At 39.0% G+C, this 20,622-nt stretch overlaps 1 protein-coding gene across 40 annotated transcripts in view; it reads left to right on the plus strand.

The window, feature by feature from the left end:
- Positions 1-20,622, plus strand: part of LOC122836611 (protocadherin gamma-C5-like) — a 249,501-nt gene that overhangs the window by 186,689 nt on the left and 42,190 nt on the right. Inside the window, exon 1 of one of the 40 annotated variants that reach the window (XM_044126313.1) lies at positions 431-2,809. The exons of 36 other annotated variants lie outside the window; for them this stretch is intronic. In XM_044126313.1, the coding sequence (XP_043982248.1) occupies positions 431-2,809 (2,379 nt within the window). Of the gene's footprint in view, positions 1-430; positions 2,810-3,451; positions 5,982-6,732; positions 9,133-20,622 lie in introns of those variants that run through there. 3 more of the 40 variants (XM_044126296.1, XM_044126328.1, XM_044126309.1) reach the window with 3 other exon arrangements.

Here is a 20,622-nt window from a genome sequence, read left to right on the forward strand (position 1 = left end):
ATGTGATAAAGACTCTTTTCTTCGTGTTGATTCTTACATATGTACTTTATATAAACTAATGTCTGCAGTGGATGATTTAATCGTAGATCTTCGTTTCTCCGTATTTGTTTCTTTCTCTTTATTTTCTGCTTTCCCTAACACATTTCATGCAGTTTTCTTGTATTGACTCAGTGGGCCGCTGTTGTCTGCTCCGTCGCAGTTACAGGATTTAAAAAGCAGCACCTCCTCTCCGCTTAGATGTTTAACATTGAAGGGGACGGCGTTTACCGCTTTGTCTTCATTTGGGATTTTTTGAACACAACGACGGAAGTATATCTATTTCCCACATAAATCTGAGGATTGTTCATCTCTACGTTTTTTTTTTTCTTCTGTCGTTGAAGCGGACAATCAGGAGGGTGCAGTGTTCTCTTACCGATATTTTCCTTACACAATGAGACGGCAAGTGTTTGTAACCATTCTCCTTTTTAGAGCAGTATTCAGTCAAGTCAGCTATTCTATTGCGGAAGAAATGGCGAAAGGGTCGTTGGTTGGTAACGTAGCTCAAGATTTAGGCTTAGATGTTAAACGACTGAGGTTAGGAAACGGTCGTGTTTATTCCGGTGATAGTAGCGATTACGTCGAGCTGAATGCTGAGAGAGGAGTTCTCCTCGTCAAAGAGAGAATAGACAGAGAGGCGCTATGCGGTGACACAACGCCATGCGCTCTGCATTTTCAGATTGTGCTGGAAAATCCCATGGAATTTTACAGCGTAACTGTTGAAATTACAGATATCAACGACAACGCTCCGACTTTTGAAAAAGCTGAAATCAAATTCTTAATTAGCGAGATTGCAGCTGTTGGAGCAAAATTTGACTTAGAGAGAGCAGTGGATTTGGATGTTGGCATTAATACTCTCCAAAGCTACGTTCTAAAACCCAGTGGTCATTTTTTATTAAAGCTACAGAATCATGCTGACGGCACAAAGAATGTGGAAATGGTATTACAGAAACCTCTAGACAGGGAAAAAAATGAGTTCATTTCATTGGTATTAACAGCTGTTGATGGAGGAGAGCCGCAAATGTCTGGAACAATGCAGATTCTCATTACAGTGTTAGACGCGAATGATAATGCGCCTGTTTTTACGCAGCAAATATACAAGGCCACTGTTAGTGAAAATTCTGCAAAGGGCACGGTTGTGACCACTGTTAGTGCCTCAGATGCTGATCAGGGTTTGAATGGTAAGATCACATATTCTATTACAAGCACTATGGATGAAGTAAGGCAGATTTTTGAAGTAAACGAAAAAAACGGTGAAGTTACATTAATAGGGGGCGTGGATTATGAAAAGAAAAAACTTTTTCAGATCAATGTTCGTGCAAGAGATAATGGAGGTTTAACTGATTCATGCAAAGTGATGGTTGATGTTGTAGACATAAATGATAATGAGCCAGTAATTAAAATTATGTCCAAATCTACTGTAATATCTGAGAGTGCAAATCCCAATACAGTTGTTACAATGATTAATGTCCAGGATCCAGATGCTGGTAAAAATGGAAATGTTCAGTGTTTTTTAAATGAGGACATTCCCTTTCTTCTTAAATTGACCACAAATAATTTCTACAGTTTGGTGACAGAAGGTGAATTAGATAGAGAGCGAGACTCTGAGCATAACATCACAGTGACCTGCTCTGATGAAGGAGTACCCTCCCTCTCTAGCAGCGTCACTCTCACCCTACAGATCTCTGATGTAAATGACAACGCACCTGTGTTTGAGAAGAGCTCATATGAGGCTTTTATTGTAGAAAACAACACACCGGGTGTCTCTGTATTTACAGTTAAAGCTACTGACACTGACAGGAACCAGAATTCTCGTGTATCTTACATTTTGGAGGAATCCTCTATTAATGGAGTGCCAGTCTCCACGTATGTATCTGTTAGTGCTGATAGTGGAGTCATCCATGCAGTAAAATCTTTTGACTACGAGCAGATCAAAAATTTCCAGTTCACCGTTAAAGCGCAGGATGGAGGCTCTCCACCACTCAACAGCAACGTTACTGTAAAAATCCTGATCCAGGACCAGAATGATAATCCACCTCAGGTTTTGTACCCAGTCCAGACTGGTGGCTCCATGGTGGCTGAAATGGTTCCTCGTTCAGCAGATGTGGGCTACCTGGTGACTAAAGTGGTGGCTGTGGATGTGGACTCTGGACAGAATGCCTGGCTCTCCTATAAACTCCAGAAAGCCACAGACAGAGCGCTGTTTGAAGTGGGCTTACAGAATGGAGAAATAAGAACTATCCGTCAGGTGACTGATAAAGATGCTGTGAAACAAAGACTGACTGTCATAGTGGAGGACAACGGGCAGCCCTCTCGTTCAGCTACAGTCATTGTTAACGTGGCGGTGGCGGACAGCTTCCCTGAAGTGTTGTCGGAGTTCACTGACTTTCCTCACGATAAGGAATACAATGACAACCTGACTTTTTACTTAGTGTTGGCTCTGGCTGTGGTTTCCTTCCTCTTCATCACGTGTTTAGTGGTTATTATATCAGTGAAGATCTACAGATGGAGACAGTCTCGCATCCTGTATCACTCCAGCCTCCCTGTGATTCCATATTATCCACCTCGTTACTCAGACACTTTGGGAACAGGAACTCTGCCACATGTGTACAATTACGAGGTTTGCAGGACGACTGACTCCAGAAAGAGTGAAAGTAAAATTGGTGGAGCTGGTAGTCAGAACATGTTAATAATGGATCCCAGTTCTACAGGGACGATGCAACAAATACAAAATGGGAAGAACATTCTGGATGAACCAGATTCTCCTCTAGAGGTTAGTTATTTCAGACATGTTTTGGAATCCAATTTTCACATATATATATATGTGTGTGTGTGTGTGTGTGTATGTGTAATGTGATCACTCAATGGTGCCTCATCATTATTATACACTTGCATTCAGCACCATGGATAGAGTCAAACCTTGCCTTCTTCTAGAGATTGCATTTGACATGATTTTGTCTTTTCTCTTTTCTTTTATGTTTTATTTTCAACATTTCATCTTAAATAATATTTTATATTAGTAAAATGTTTGTCTTTCTTAATAAGACATCCCAAACCTTCCATACAACATATCTCTTTCCTCTTTGTATTCTTCAACGTAATTCAAAGAAATAACTTTTCCCATGAGAAAATGTTTGCCTTTTCCATTCTCCACAGTTTGCTGCACTGATTCATCCTTCTTGTTTTTATACTGTCATGCTCAAAAGTTCCTGTTTTACAAATCTCATCACAGCTCAGTGATCAGAATTTCAGTGGGAGCATGTGCATTGCAGTTTTGTTTTTTAGCTCCAAGCGACGCTGTTGACCAGTCTGTGCTCGTTTTACACTAGATAAGCGACTGGTACCTCCCTTCGTCTCTACATTTTAGAGAGACGTAAGACTTGGATATGGTAGTAAATGATAAATGCACGGATGTGTATTAGATTCAGCAATATCGTGTCGGAATTTTGATCTCGTTTTGAGGAATACCTACATGTTTATCACGTTTTGGATTAGTGGAAAAACGTGACACTGGACAACGGGTTTCCATTGTGGATCTAAAGACGTTATCCGACATGACTACGAGACGGCAAGTTCTATTGTTTCTCTCGCTCATCTCGTTCAGCACAGCGGCTGCTCAAGTCAGCTACTCTGTTCCCGAGGAAATGACAAAGGGCTCTCTTGTTGGTAACGTTGCCCAGGATTTAGGCTTGGATGTGAAGCGACTGAAAAGTGGAAAAGCTCGTGTTTTCACTCGCGATAGCACAGCATACGTCGAGCTAAACAGAGATAGAGGGATTCTGCTGCTGAAAGAAAGGATAGACAGGGAGGCGCTTTGTGAACAAATAATACCCTGCGCGTTGCATTTTCAGATATTACTGGAAGATCCAATGGAATTTTACAGTGTCACTGTGGAAGTAACAGATATAAACGACAATCCTCCGACCTTTAGGACAAGCCAGGCTCATTTTAACATCAGTGAGTCTGCGCTTATTGGCACAACATTCACACTAGACCGAGCGACAGATCTCGATGTGGGAGAGAATAGTTTGAAAGCATATGCTTTGAACCCCTCTGATATGTTTTCTCTGAAATCTATTAATCAAATAGAAGGCCGTAAAAATATTGAAATGGTTTTGAATGCGCATCTTGATAGGGAGAAAAATGAACTGCTTTCATTGGTTCTGACGGCGGTGGATGGGGGAGAGCCGCAGATGACCGGAACAATGCAAATAATAATCAATGTTTTAGACGCAAATGACAACGCTCCAGTTTTTACACAACCTATTTATAAAGCATTTATAAAAGAAGATCAACCGACAGGAACAGTAATAATTAGAATTGCTGCAACAGATGCGGACGAAGGAGCTAATGGTCGAATTTCGTATTCAATTTCAGCCATGACAGAGCAGGGCCATGGGCTGTTTAAAATAAATAAAGAAAGCGGCGAAGTCACCTTAAATGGAAAAATAGATTATGAAAAAGCAAAAAATTACGAGGTAAATCTTCGAGCATCGGATGATGGTGGACTGACTGGATCTTCTAAACTGATCGTTGATATAATAGACGTGAATGACAACCTCCCAGACATACATATCATGTCTAAATCAAATATGATTTCAGAAGACGCGAAACCCAACACCGTCGTGACCATTATAAATGTGGAGGATGCAGATTCGAATGATAATGGCAACGTGCATTGCGTGATAAATAACAACGATTATTTTGTTTTAAAGTCCACCTCAGAAAAGTTTTACACTTTAATGACAGATAGGGAATTAGATAGGGAGAGAGTCACTGCATATAATATAACAGTGACCTGCTCTGATGATGGAGTTCCCTCCCTCTCCAGCAGCGTCACTCTCAACTTACAGATCTCTGATGTAAATGACAACGCACCTGTATTTGAGCAGAGCTCTTATCAGGCCTACATTGTAGAAAACAACACACCTGGTGTCTCTGTATTCACAGTTAAAGCTACAGATGCTGACTGGAATCAGAATTCTCGCATTTCTTACATACTGGAGGAATCCTCTGTTAACGGAGTACCAGTCTCTTCATATGTGTCAATCAGTGCTGATAGTGGAGTCATCCATGCAGTTCGCTCTTTTGACTACGAGCAGATGAAGGATTTCCAGTTCACCATTAAAGCACAAGATGGAGGCTCTCCTCCACTCAGCAGCAACGTTACTATGAAAATCCTGATCCAGGACCAGAACGATAATCCCCCTCAGGTTTTGTACCCAGTCCAGACTGGTGGCTCCATGGTGGCTGAAATGGTTCCTCGGTCAGCAGATGTGGGCTACCTGGTGACTAAAGTGGTGGCTGTGGATGTGGACTCTGGACAGAATGCCTGGCTCTCCTATAAACTCCAGAAAGCCACAGACAGAGCGCTGTTTGAAGTGGGCTTACAGAATGGAGAAATAAGAACTATCCGTCAGGTGACTGATAAAGATGCTGTGAAACAAAGACTGACTGTCATAGTGGAGGACAACGGGCAGCCCTCTCGTTCAGCTACAGTCATTGTTAACGTGGCGGTGGCGGACAGCTTCCCTGAAGTGTTGTCGGAGTTCACTGACTTTCCTCACGATAAGGAATACAATGACAACCTGACTTTTTACTTAGTGTTGGCTCTGGCTGTGGTTTCCTTCCTCTTCATCACGTGTTTAGTGGTTATTATATCAGTGAAGATCTACAGATGGAGACAGTCTCGCATCCTGTATCACTCCAGCCTCCCTGTGATTCCATATTATCCACCTCGTTACTCAGACACTTTGGGAACAGGAACTCTGCCACATGTGTATAATTACGAGGTGTGCAGGACGACTGACTCCAGAAAGAGTGACATTAAGTTTGGTAAAGTTGGTAGTCAGAACCTGTTGATAATGGATCCAAGTTCTACAGGGACGATGCAACGGATACAGAATGAGAAGAACATCCTGGATGAACCTGACTCTCCTCTAGAGGTTAGCATTTTCCTGCTGTGATTTTCATTGGTTGAGAAACATTTAAATAATTTGTCTTGTTTTCAGTACCCTGGCCAGTGATCAGATTTTATATTTATAAGTCCCTCGCCCTATTTTTCCCTTGTTTTTAATCTAAAAAAGTCCACAATGGAATGCAAAAATTAATTTATCAATTTATACTTTATATTTGCCATTGCAAATATAAAATGAATATTTCATAAAATCTAAAAAAAAAAAAGTCTTGTTTTCAGTACCCTGGCCAGTGACCCGCTTTTGTATTCGTAAGTCCCTCCCGCCCATTCACATGCCCTTCTTTTTGTATATAATAATCCCTTATGAAATGCAAAGACTAAAGATTCCTTTCATTTAAACATTAGCGTTTTTAGTCGGTTGATGACGTATGCTTATTATTTAATATATTTGATTGGTTGTAAGAACTTTGGGATTTGATTCTAAATTCTAAAACATAGAATTCTTAATTCTTTGTTAGTTGTTGATTTCTCGGTGCACTGCTTCGTTTTGAGCTCGAAGTGCCGCTGTTGGCTAGTTTGTATCAAATACACTGCAGACTCGTTTTGCCTCCCATCACGTCTTTATTTTAGACAGAGGAAGAGAGAGAAGCGAAATGCAACGTCCTGGATATCTACACAATTTTCTTTCTTTGGTCAATTCATAATATTGGTGGAATCTTTTTTATACTTTATTTTATGGAATACAAGACATTTTGGTTCTTAGTACTTTGCCTGTGGACCACGTCGGACAAACAATGAGAAGGGAAGTGCTGTTGTTTTTTTCGGCCCATTTCGTCTGCTCGGTGCTCGGTCAGGTCAGCTACTCCATTCCCGAGGAAATGCCGAAAGGTTCTCTAGTCGGTAATGTTGCTGAAGATTTTGGGTTGGATATTAAAAGACTGAAAACAGGAAAAGCTCGAATATTTAGTCGAGACGGTGATAAATATGTTGAGCTGCATAATGAAAGAGGCGTCCTTCTCATCAAAAACAGAATAGACAGAGAGACGCTGTGTGGACAAACGACGCCCTGTTCGCTGCATTTCCAGATTATATTAGAAAATCCCATGGAATTTTACGGCGTTACTCTTGAGATTACAGATATTAATGACAATCCTCCTTCGTTTCAAAAGAGCGATGTGGAATTTAAAATAAGCGAATCGGCTGTCCGTGGGGCTAAATTCATTTTAGATCGTGCTTTTGATCTTGATGTGGGCGAAAACGGACTAAAGACTTATACACTTGAACCAAAGGAGCATTTTGTGGTCAAGTTACATGACCAGGCAGACGGTTCCAAGAATGTTGAGATGATTTTGGAGAAACCGCTTGACAGGGAAAAACAGGAACACATTTCTTTGGTTTTGACTGCGCTGGATGGGGGAGAGCCACAGAGGACGGGAACAATGCACATCCTCATCACTGTTTTAGACGCCAATGATAACGCTCCTGTTTTTACACAGTCGGCTTATAAAGCTTCAGTCAGAGAAGATTCCCCGGTAGGAACAGTTGTAATGGCAGTCACAGCGACAGACGCAGACGAAGGCTCCAATGGTAGAATAACTTATTCAATATCTAGTATAATTGAAAATACGGGTGATGTATTTGAAGTAAATGCTGAAAGTGGTGAAATTACACTGAAAAGAGAAGTTGATTATGAAAAAGCTCATTCATTTCAGATGAATATTCGTGCAAGTGATGATGGTGGCCTCGGAGATTCTTGCAAAGTGACGATTGACGTCATAGACGTAAATGACAATCAACCCAATATCCAAATTATATCCAAATCAAACGTTATATCAGAAGGTGCCACACTCGGCACAGTTGTGACGATGATAAACATAGAAGACGTTGATTCAGGAGACAATGGAAAAGTTCACTGCTACATAAATGAAAATATTCCGTTTCTGATGAAATATTCATCTGGAGAATTTTATAACTTATTAACAGAGAATGACCTAGATAGAGAAATAGCATCCGAGTATAACATCACAGTGACCTGCTCTGATGAAGGAGTACCCTCCCTCTCCAGTAGCGTCACTCTCAACTTACAGATATCTGATGTAAATGACAACGCACCTGTATTTGAGCATAGCTCTTATCAGGCCTACATTGTAGAAAACAACACACCTGGTGTCTCTGTATTCACAGTTAAAGCTACAGATGCTGACTGGAATCAGAATTCTCGCATTTCTTACATACTGGAGGAATCATCTATTAACGGAGTGCCAGTCTCTTCATATGTGTCAATCAGTGCTGATAGTGGAGTCATCCATGCAGTTCGCTCTTTTGACTACGAGCAGATGAAGGATTTCCAGTTCACCATTAAAGCACAAGATGGAGGCTCTCCTCCACTCAGCAGCAACGTTACTATAAAAATCCTGATCCAGGATCAGAACGATAATCCTCCTCAGGTTTTGTATCCAGTCCAGACTGGTGGCTCCATGGTGGCTGAAATGGTTCCTCGTTCAGCAGATGTGGGCTACCTGGTGACTAAAGTGGTGGCTGTGGATGTGGACTCTGGACAGAATGCCTGGCTCTCCTATAAACTCCAGAAAGCCACAGACAGAGCGTTGTTTGAAGTGGGATTACAGAATGGAGAAATAAGAACTTTCCGTCAGGTGACTGATAAAGATGCTGTGAAACAAAGACTGACTGTCATAGTGGAGGACAACGGGCAGCCCTCTCGTTCAGCTACAGTCATTGTTAACGTGGCGGTGGCGGACAGCTTCCCTGAAGTGTTGTCGGAGTTCACTGACTTTCCACACGATAAGGAATACAATGACAACCTGACTTTTTACTTAGTGTTGGCTCTGGCTGTGGTTTCCTTCCTCTTCATCACGTGTTTAGTGGTTATTATATCAGTGAAGATCTACAGATGGAGACAGTCTCGCATCCTGTATCACTCCAGCCTCCCTGTGATTCCATATTATCCACCTCGTTACTCAGACACTTTGGGAACAGGAACTCTGCCACATGTGTACAATTACGAGGTTTGCAGAACGACTGACTCCAGAAAGAGTGACATTAAATTTGGTGGAGCTGGTAGTCAAAATGTGTTGATAATGGATCCCAGTTCTTCAGAGACACTGCAGCGGATACAGAGTAAAAAGAACATCCTGGATGAGCCCGATTCTCCTCTAGAGGTTGGTTATTTGGGTTTCAAGCCTCCACTATTTTATTCTTTTATTTATTTTTCGTTTTTTTAGTTATAGTTTTAGATGGCACCAATTGATCAGCACCTTGGACAGAGCAAGATGTTCGTATTTTCCTAATATCTATCAGTGTCTGTCTGTCTTTCTGTCTTTCTTTCTGTCTGTAAGTTGTCTGTCTGAATGTTCGTTTGTCTGTCTATCTTATTTTATTGATCCATATTTTACTTAGCGCTTTGACTGTGTAAAAAATTATGTAGTTTCCTCTCATATCTCAAGGGGTCGCTGTTGGTTAATGTGAGGAAATTTAAACCTTCTCTTCGACAGAAACGCTCCATCCTCTGTTTTATTCGCAGATAGCCTGACAAAGAGACTCGCTCTGGACTCAACCTGCGCTCATAGTGTAATATTCGTCTGTATTGAGCATCTATTTTTTTGTCCATTCGGTTCTTTCAGTGGCTCTTCAAGATGGCTGCTTTGTGGCGTTTAAACAAGGAGGGAATTTTTCCGATGTGGCTGCTGCTCCTCAGCGTCTGTGTCGCAGAGATTGCCGTCGGTCAGGTCCGTTATTCAATACCCGAAGAGATGTCGACTGGCTCGGTCGTCGGGAATATTGTCCAGGATCTAGGCTTGGATATTAAACGACTGAAGTCTGGGCGTGCCAGGATTTTTACCGAAGATGGCAGTGAGTACATCGGGCTGAATACAGAGAAAGGAACCTTGGTCGTGACTAAAAGGATTGATAGAGAAGAATTGTGCATGCAGGTGTCTCCCTGCTCTCTGCATTTCCAAATTATTTTAGAAAATCCAATGGAGCTGCAAAGGGTAGACGTGGAGATTACAGATGTTAACGATAATTCTCCGTTTTTTTCTAAAAAAGAATACAATTTCCAGGTTAGCGAATCTGCCTCTTCAGGGTCTCGTTATTTGCTGGAGAGTGCCAAAGATCCAGACGTAGCTCAAAACACCATACAAACATATAAACTAAACCCTACAGACCATTTCAAATTGAACACCGTGTCTCGGTCTGACGGAACGAAGTACATTGAAATGGTTCTTCACACGCTGCTAGACAGAGAAAAACAAGACGAGCACAAACTGACCCTGACTGCGCTAGATGGGGGTAATCCTCAGAAATCCGGATCTGTTAAAATAAATGTGATTGTCTTGGATGCTAATGATAATGCGCCAGTTTTTAGTCAGTCTGTTTACAGAGTCATCGTTCCTGAAAACGCACCTCGAGGTACAGCTATTGTCAGAGTTAGTGCTACTGATAGTGATAAGGGGGAAAACCAAGAGGTGACGTATTCTTTTTCACAGCATACTAACACTGTATCATCCCTGTTTAATATTGATCATCAAACTGGAGAAATTACATTAATTGCTGTGTTAGATTATGAAAAGGTTAAGCATTATGAAATCGATATTGAAGCTACAGACAACGGAGGGTTAACAGATGCCTGTAAGGTTCTGATTGAGGTGACTGACATAAATGACAATCCTCCTATAATCAGCATAATTTCACTTTCCAACCCCATTCCTGAAGATTCTGAGATAAATACAGTTATTGCGATGATCAATATTAAAGATTTAGACTCAGGAAAGAATGGCCAAGTTCACTGTTTTATAAACCCAGAACTGCCTTTCAAAATCAAATCATCAACACCTAATTTTTATAGCCTTGTGTCTGATGATGCTCTGGATCGTGAAACTAATCCAGTTTATAATATTACCATAACAGCAGTGGATAAGGGTTCGCCCGCTTTTTCCGCAAACAAAACAATTAATTTGAAAATATCAGATGTAAATGATAATGCCCCGGTGTTCCCACAGCATTCTTTCACAGCTTTTGTGTCTGAAAACAATTCTCCGGGTATGAGTCTTCTGTCTGTTAAAGCCAGGGACAAAGATGATGGAAACAACGCGCGCATTTCTTACTTTCTAGAGGACATCCAGCTGAATGGGATGTCTGCTTCAGCTTATTTTTCGGTAAATGCAGAGAGCGGAGAGATTCTGGCAGTGCGCTCCTTTGACTACGAGCAACTTAAAGAGTTCAAAATTCGTATTAAAGCGCAGGATGGAGGCTCTCCTCCGCTCAGCAGCAACGTGACTGTGAAACTGATCATCCAGGATCAGAACGATAATCCTCCTCAGGTTTTGTACCCAGTCCAGACTGGTGGCTCCATGGTGGCTGAAATGGTTCCTCGTTCAGCAGATGTGGGCTACCTGGTGACTAAAGTGGTGGCTGTGGATGTGGACTCTGGACAGAATGCCTGGCTCTCCTATAAACTCCAGAAAGCCACAGACAGAGCGCTGTTTGAAGTGGGCTTACAGAATGGAGAAATAAGAACTATCCGTCAGGTGACTGATAAAGATGCTGTGAAACAAAGACTGACTGTCATAGTGGAGGACAACGGGCAGCCCTCTCGTTCAGCTACAGTCATTGTTAACGTGGCGGTGGCAGACAGCTTCCCTGAAGTGTTGTCGGAGTTCACTGACTTTCCTCACGATAAGGAATACAATGACAACCTGACTTTTTACTTAGTGTTGGCTCTGGCTGTGGTTTCCTTCCTCTTCATCACGTGTTTAGTGGTTATTATATCAGTGAAGATCTACAGATGGAGACAGGAGCGAGTATTTTACAAATCTAGTGGGAATCTCCCAGTCATTCCATATTACCCGCCTCTTTACGCAGACGCAGGGGGTACAGGCAATTTAAAGCAGGGTTTTGGCTACGAGGTGTACGGCACTACTGACTCTAGGAGGAGTGATGTCAAAGACTTGAGGCCCTTCGGTGAAAGCACTCTGAGTGTTGACCGCAGCGCTTGCAGGACAATGCCAAGACTTAAAACAGAGTCGGAGAATTTACTAACAGAGGTGAGATCACCGCAGTTTCCCTGACATGATGGGTGTCATGCATATTTTTCTTTCTTTGTAGCTAAATCTTAACAAATTTATTACTTTTAGTTGTCAATAAAACATTTTCTCTACGTCTAACACAGTAGAGGTTGTGTTTATCTTTTTTAGATTACGTAAAATATTTTTGCCTGCATCCATCCATCCATCCATCCATCCATCCATCCATCACATCAATCCTTGACAATAGCTCTCTTAACACCAAATCATATTGTTGCTTTGGATTTGTAAAGTGATCATTTTGGCCGTTGAAAGCACCATAATAAGCTTGACATCACGTGATACTTGTCAGTGTTTAGACAAACTTGTACCTCATCTGTGCATTGATTTATCACTAAGTCTTTAATGTGTATCATAAAGCCTGACAGAGATGGCATATACTTTTCTGATAGCAATAATGTTTTTTTTTTTCTTTTTTAAATCAACACTTCATTTGTGCCAAAGTTTTATTAAAGGTTGTTTCCACAGAGAGATACCGAACTGTGCACTGCACTAGATTTTCAGTGACCTACTTCTCTTCATAACACCATCTAATCATGAGCACTCATTTGAGCATACAAAGAATTGGAGGAAAGATGGAGACCACTTATGTTTTCTTTCAACAGGAGAAATTTATTTTGGCCACAAAAACATTTAAAAAAGTGACAAGATCTTTGTGATCAGGCGTTCAAATTGTGGTGGAGAAAACGAGGGCACACTCATGACCACAGAGAGACTGACAACAAGGGAGGAAAACTGTGATGGTGAGATGTGGAGAGGCAGCGGGGGAGGGGAGGAGGCAGCACAGCTTCAGCAACACTGTGCAGCAGTGCTAGTGATGCACAGCAGCCATTTTGATCTGGCGCTTGCTTTGTCTGCTGAAATGAGCTGAAAACAAGAAAGTCTTACATGTTTCAAAACATATTTGAATGCAGTTTCTTCCTACTGTGTGGAGGATACAGGCACATAGAAATTTGTATTGAAAAAGTATGAAAGGTTTGACATGAGATACAGTGAGACAGGGAGCGTGAAGTTGCTTACATAACAATAAATAAGAGAAGGTCAGTAATCAGGACAGAGGCAGTTTGAAAGGAATGTGTAGACAAAGGAATTCACCTGGAATATTTTTAAATTGTTTGAAAAAAATAGCAAGGTCATGAAAATACAAAGAGAGAGATTGATTAAAATGCACAGCTTTGCATTTTAATGTAATATTTATTTTTGACTTATTGTGGCAGAATAAAACAGTTATTTTTTTTTAATATACCTTAAGTTTTTTTTTTTTTTCTTTTTAATAATTCACTAAAGATCAGATAACCCTGGCATAGTTTGAGAATAACTTTTCTGTTATGAAATGGACTCAGAGTTCATTGAGGGTATTAAATAGTCTGCATGAGACAGTTCTGGGTTCTGTTGTAAGTGTATTTTAAAGTGTGGATGTAAAAAGTGAATATGACAAGTATAAGTGAAAAGTTGTGTTATTTTCCCCTGGAAGACTCTATTGTTATTTTTTAGATCACATCAACGCTTCTGTTTCAGATTTATCCGAACAGTTTAGCCTCTTTTCCCAGGTTTAAAGTTGTGATGGGGGCTTCTTGTCCGTGTTATAATTCCCTTTGATCTCAGTTACCCCACAGGGGTTAAAGCTCTCTGAAACATTTTAGCAATCAAGTAAACACTTCAGGCTGTCTGTCAAGCTGCACTAGTTGAATGCCTTATTTTATGATTCTCCTGTAGGAAAACCACCTTTGAAGTTTTAATTACCAGCTATTTTCTGTGCTCCACAACCTCCATGAATCAGTTTAGTTAACTTTCCTTGGACTAATCAGATGCAGATGCTCCTGTTTCTCACAGACCCAAGCAGTTCTTTAATAGTCCGGTTCTCCCCAGTAAAAAGTGTGTTGAGCAGCTGTGAGCCCGTATTTATGCCGACGGGTCTGTTTAGCCCTTTCTGCTTTGCTTCTGAGGATGTGGTTCGTGTTAATGCTGTGAGCCGTTATTTATGTGTTTACATGTTAGATCACACATTGTGCACAGAGTACCTTTGAAAAGTATCCATATATTTTAACTTTTTTCTTGTTTTTGTCACTTTGCAACTATATGAATTAATTTCATTCAATTTTTGGTTATGGAACAACACAAAGTAGTGTATAGAATGGTAGTGGAAAGAAAAGGACACAAGTTTTCTATTTATTTAAAATCTAACCTTTTGAAATGTAATAAATCCCCCCAATTCAGTTTTTTTGCTTAACTGATTTCAAAGCCGTTACAGTTACAAGAGTTTAGGAGGTTTTCAGTAGCTTTGAACATCGAAAATCTGAACATTTTTGCCATTCAGTTTTGTAAAACAGCCTAAGCTCAATCACATTGAGTGAACAGCAGTGTTACAGTCCTGCAGCAGATTCTCAACTGAATTTGGGTCTGGAAAAGATTCTTCTATTACATGAAAATGCTTGAAAGTGCATCCTTTCATTTTAGCTTTGGCTGAATGTTTAGGTTCACTTTAAACCTTTTGCTCAACCTTCAGTCTGTTTTGAATTATAAAATGTTAACTTCTGTGACTGGCTTGTAATTGATTCCACCTTTACACTAGTTCTTACTAACTCCCCTTACCTCCCTAAAGAATATCACCAACACAGCATGGCACTGCCACACCCACGTTTCACTGTGGGAATTTACATGTAGGCCAACAAGTCCTCATCTGACCAGAGAGTGTTGTTCCACATTTGCCACAGTTCACTAGTGTTCTCTAGCAAACATCTAAAACCTTTACAGAGTCACTAAATTTATACTACAGCTAAAATACAAAAAGACACACTGTAAAGAAAAAAATGTTTAAAACCATGGAACCCTTTATTTTCATTTAATGATATGCTTCTTTGTGTCGTTCCATCAAATAAAATATTTGAAAAACACATCGACATTTGTGCTTGTAACAATATGAAAACTTCAAGAGGTATGGATACTTTAGCAAAATATTGCACTGTAGGGACTTGAGAGTGTAATATTATGTACTTACATGTGACATACCTTTCTTAAATATTGTGAATTGACAGTATTCACATCAAAATAGAGTTGTGAATACTGTACTTACTGTTTGTAAGTGGAGACTGTTTTTCTATGTTCACTTTAGTGTTTGCTTAGTTGATGTAAACAAAGATGTTCACCTAAACTCATGGCAAACAAGTTACAAAATGTCTATTTGAATTTAACTTTCAATCTATTTTAGTAGATTTTCTCGTCTTCTGCTTCTCTTTCTAGTTTTTCTTCTGCTGTGCTGTTTTTCTTTTTGGATTTTTCTGCTTCAAATGTATTTACTGTTATGGGTGAATAAGATGACAGTGAGAGGAAAATCTAACTTTGATGAACTCATTTTCCTCTGGAACTTATAAATTAGGTTTAAAACAGAATTGACTGCTGTCCAAGATGTGAAAGTGACAATAACATAATTCTGTTTGAAAGATAACACCACTTATCAGTTGTAACATGTTTAATCATAAGAAGTGCATCTTTATGGTATGTAAAATATTGCTTAGTTTTCAGCCTTTATGTATTAGCGTGATTTAGAGTCACCTTTGTGCTCAAATAAAACACTAACTTCATAATAGCAAATAAGGTTTGCAAGATGGAAGTAAGATAACCTCTACACTTGTTTAGATTTAATTCTTTTTTCATTTTGTACCAATGCAAACAAGTTACTTCACTGGCTATTTATAAAATCATCATTTAATCAGATGGTTTGTTTTAAACATATTCAATTTGACAAAACTGGATAGCCACTGTTCATCTGCCTGTCTTAGTTTCCAACAGTGCTCCTCTTTCCTCCTGATCTCATTTTCTGCATCCCTCCCCTCCCCCTCTCCAGCTGCACCACTTTGCTGCAGAGAAAGAAAGGCACACAGAGAAAAAGGGAGAGGAAAATTGTTCATGTAGGACGTTTTTATCATGTCTATAAAAAGATTTGTGGCTTCTGGTTGCTTCTTTCTTGATGCTTTGACAAAAAAAATGGTGTCCTTTGTTCTGTTTTTACATCTAATCAAGAGGTTTGAGTGTGCTCTGTTTTGATATTATGTATGTTCTGGTTTAACCGATATACACATATATTTGTCAGAAAGCCTCATTTCTTGTCTATGGTCCATCTGGTGCCATATTTCATCTCCATGTTGTTGTTTCCTTCTTTTTTTTTTAGTTCTTTTTTTGCCAACCCAGTTGCTTGCAGTGAGCAGGGTAGATTGCAAGCAGGGGAGGTGGGATGTGGTACCATAGCAACAAGCTGACTCACTGGCAAGACTGTACCATTTTCTGTATCTATGGGGGTCAGCAGCCGATGGAGCCCCACACTGTATGATAAGTACATGTGTGTATTGAATCTGAGAGGCCAGGAATCACCCCTGTTTTGCTTCAGTGTTGTCTGACCTTGGGTGTGTGATGATGAAGAGGGCTTTGAGGGGAAGTTATAATGGCTTCTGGTGATATTTTATTTTTCAATCTTTGTAGGATGCCCTTTTGTCAAGACCTAAAGCTCATAATATGTAATGACTACAACCCATATATTATTATTAAATCTCTTTGTTTGTCTCAAAGTTGCATAACAGTAACATTTTGGTTTTGGTTTTATTTTCATATTAGATTGCAGTAAAGTCTAATTAATACAGATGGTGCATTTTTTTGTCCCAAAAGCTTTGATTTGACATCATAAAAGCAGTCATACCTGTGTCAGCTGTGACAAACAGGAGGATAATAATCTCATTAATATGCCATGGAGCTGTTTCAGGCCATCGCCTTGAGGCCCTCTGCTGTTGGTATTAAGGTAGTGATTCTGTGCATTAGTGCAGCATTTTTGATACATTCATAGATTGATCATGTAATATGGTTCTTGTATTTGTCTCACTTTGATAATTGTTACTTTTTTTAGATGCTATTGGATGATCTTTTTACATATTTGATTTGTCAGAAGGTTGGTGTAAGTGTTTCAGAATACTAAGGATACATTTTGATTTATACATTACATGTTCTGCAATGCATTATACTTATATTTTTATTTTCCTTATTCTTCTAAGCAAATTCATACCTCTATTCTATCAGGGTTCACTCTTGATTTCTGTTGTTTATTTTGTTTGTGTATCATTCCTCTCTGTCTCTTTCAACCCCATAAATCTGACATTTACACACATTTTCTTAGGATTATAAGCTCACATCAAGACTTCAACACTGCATTTTTACATACGTGTATGTTTTAGTAGTTTTTTGAAAATACATGCCAAAACTATTCCATAAGCACATTCCACAGTTATTTACATATATATTTCTATGAGCTCTCTACTTTCAATCTAAATGTTTCAAGTGTATTCTTAGCAGCACTCATTATAGTCTGCACAGCATAAGTACAAATATGTAAAGTAGCAATTTTAGCATTCTCTTTAACACCAAACAACTTGCAACTTTATTTGTTGCTTTCCTCATGGTAAGTATGATGCATTCCCCACAGGCTGTGTATGCCCACCGCCAGTCTAACAGATTTCCTTTCTTCTGTTTTTTTTTTCTTTTTCATGTCCTTCTTTCTCCATGATGGCTGCCCTGCTTCCTCCCCAACTTGTGTCGAATCCTGACTCACCTAATAAGGTAAGAAATAGTTACTATCTATATAAGTCATAGCACATCCAACAAAGCACACACGGTTGCACACAACCATTACAGGCATCCTGACAGTCAGTCATGTTTGTTTCACCTTCCATCAACATAGTTAAAACACAAACCGTTTTTTAGCTGTGCTCAAACAGCCAATATTCACTCTGACAGAAGCCAAATGTGTGATTTGTTCATAAGGTACAAATCTAATGACATACACACGTTACATATGTGACATTGCGAAAGTTTGATTTCACCCCATCATATTGGTGTCTTGCCTCCATGGATTCAAAGTTTCTATTAATCTGTTAAAGGGATCTTCATCAGTAGTTCTCTAGAATTTCTTAAAGTCTTTTGAAATCGATCTTAGCACTTTGGTTACTATATTGTACTGATTATTGTCAAGGTTTTTATGTGACCAAGGTAGCCTATCATATTGTGAAGCGTGTGTTTAGAAAATGGAATATTGACATGTTAAAAATATCTTGACCAGATAAACAGTCTATGAAAATTATGTCTTTATGAAACAGGGAAATGACGCAGCAAAGCCCTGACACAGGATCTAAAGAATGCATTGTTCTTTAGCTGATTATCATAACTATGTTAAATTCTCTTTAGTTGTTTCTAACGTAGTATGTCATGTGTGCAAATCTGCTGTCTTTAGTGTTTTATTGCAGTTGAATTGACTAAAGGAAGCACAATTTGGGAACCAACTGTATTTTTGTAATAGAATGATAATAATGTGTTAAGACTAGACTGCTAGCTTTGAGAAGTGAAGTAGCACATATGATCTGAGGACATTCAGATTTAGAAAACATTTTTTGAATTGATTAATTGATCACATAATTTAGTGGTCTAATAAACAAACGACTGTGAAATTTGTCAAGCGTTGGACCGAAAATATGTTAAAAAGCTGGTTCTAGTGGAATAGAAATGATTAAAATGGAATTAAAAACGCAGAATATCAAGAGGAAGGAATGTTTCAAGGCTTTTTCAAAGTTTTCATGGCAACTGAAGCTGTTATATCTCAGGTAGTCACTAATGTACTGTCAACAACACTGATGTAAAATGTTTTGTGTGTCTTGCTGCTCACAGCACAACATAATCACTAGAGGGTCTCTTAAGCTTCACTGAAACTTCACTTGTCATCATTTGAAGAATATTTGTAACTCCTTCTGCAAATTAGACACAGTCAGGTTACCTAGAGATGCGCAAGATTTAAGGATACCAAAAAGTTTCAAACTGGACTGTGTGTTGTAAGACAGCTTTACTTACTAAGAGGCTTATGTGGTTTAAGAAAAGTATTAGCAGTAAAGACTCTGGAACTTTGAGCTCAACTGAAGTGCCAGAAATTTTGCCCTAAGTGAAGTATATAGTTTAAGTAAAAAGGAAAGTAAAACAATAAATATGTTTTCCTGTACAATAACAATATAACAAATATAATAACAAGCACACAAACATCAGTGAATATAAAACACTTTGATCTAAAATTGAAACTTAGACCCAGACTCAGTCATGATTGAAATGAGGTAAATATGTTTTGTTTTCCTTCTGTGAGTCCAGGTAAGTGTACTTGAAGAAATAGTAGTTGCATGATTATGTTGGCTTGCGATGGTTTTGGTTCTTTGGTTCTTTATTTGTTTACTTAGCTTTGACCTAATTATTTGCACACACCTACAGCACAAAGATCACTTAAGTACAAGCACACATCAGCAATAAACATGTTGTTAAAAATAAACCACAGTAAAACTTCTAAGTTTATCTAACGTTTATGTTGATTATTTGAAAGGAGTATTCATTTAGAGTTTTTTTATTATTATTATTTTAGTTAAATTTTTATTGTGGACAAAAAAGCTTTAAATAGTTGAAAAAGACTTTCAGGGAAAACAGTAGAAAATAGTTTTGCAAAACTAAATAATCTCCATAACAAGAAAAGAAAGATAAATTAACTTTAACAAATAATGCCTTGTAGTTCTTTTTGTACCTTTTTTATGTTCACATTTCTAAATCCATTGAGAAAATGTTGTTTTTAGGTTTTAGTACAGGGCTGCTGTATTGTACCAGGCATCCAAACTTGTCATGGCAACGCTCAATCAGGCTAGTCCATATCAGAACATATAAATTTTACAATACACAAGTATTGAAAGTATAAGGCTGTATGTTTTTTTTTTTTTTTCCTTTTGAGGTCAGAAAGTACACTTACAAGCATGTTAACATCTATTTTTGATAATTAAACTTCTGTATGTGTATGTGTTCAAGTAAATAAATATAAGTTAATAATAAATAAATAAATAAATAAATAAATAAATAAATAAATAAATAAATAAATAAATAAATAAATAAGCTTCTGGTTTTGCTGTCGTCCACTGGAAAAAAAGAGAAGGAAATAAAGGAAAAGGGAGCAAAAGACAAGAAAAGGATAAAAAGAAAGGGAAAAGAGGAATCTGTGATAGGTGAGCTGTGTTGTTCTGCCTCCCTGCAGAGACAGACTGTGAGGGCTGTTGCGTCTGCAGCATCTTGCAGCTGCATCACTTCGCCGCCTGTGTGGCGCTGTCCGCACAGCCGGTGGTGCTGAAATACTCTCCGGCGCACCCCTCCCTTCGTCTCCTTTCCTCTCACACTCGGCTCTCTACGTTTCCGTCTGTGCTGCTCTGCTCTTTCTACATAGTCTGAACAGAACAAACAGCAAAATATTATTCTGATCCTTATTATTTTTTTTTTTCATCTATTCCGAAATTAAACAATCTTCTTCTTTTGTATTTATTGATTAATTTAGGGTCTTCGCTCTTGGAATATATGTTGCTTTTTTATAGAACAGATTAAACAGCCTCCATGTCTGTCAGTGTGTGTGGGAGAGAAAGAGAGAGAAAGAAAAAGAGAGAGATAGAGAGAGAGCTGCAGTGAGTCCCTTTCTGCGTTGTGTGCTCTACCCCTCCCTTTTCATTTGCTCTACAAACCTCC

Source organism: Gambusia affinis, linkage group LG09, assembly GCF_019740435.1.
Source record: "Gambusia affinis linkage group LG09, SWU_Gaff_1.0, whole genome shotgun sequence".
In the NCBI taxonomy this organism is placed as follows: Eukaryota; Metazoa; Chordata; class Actinopteri; order Cyprinodontiformes; family Poeciliidae; genus Gambusia; species Gambusia affinis.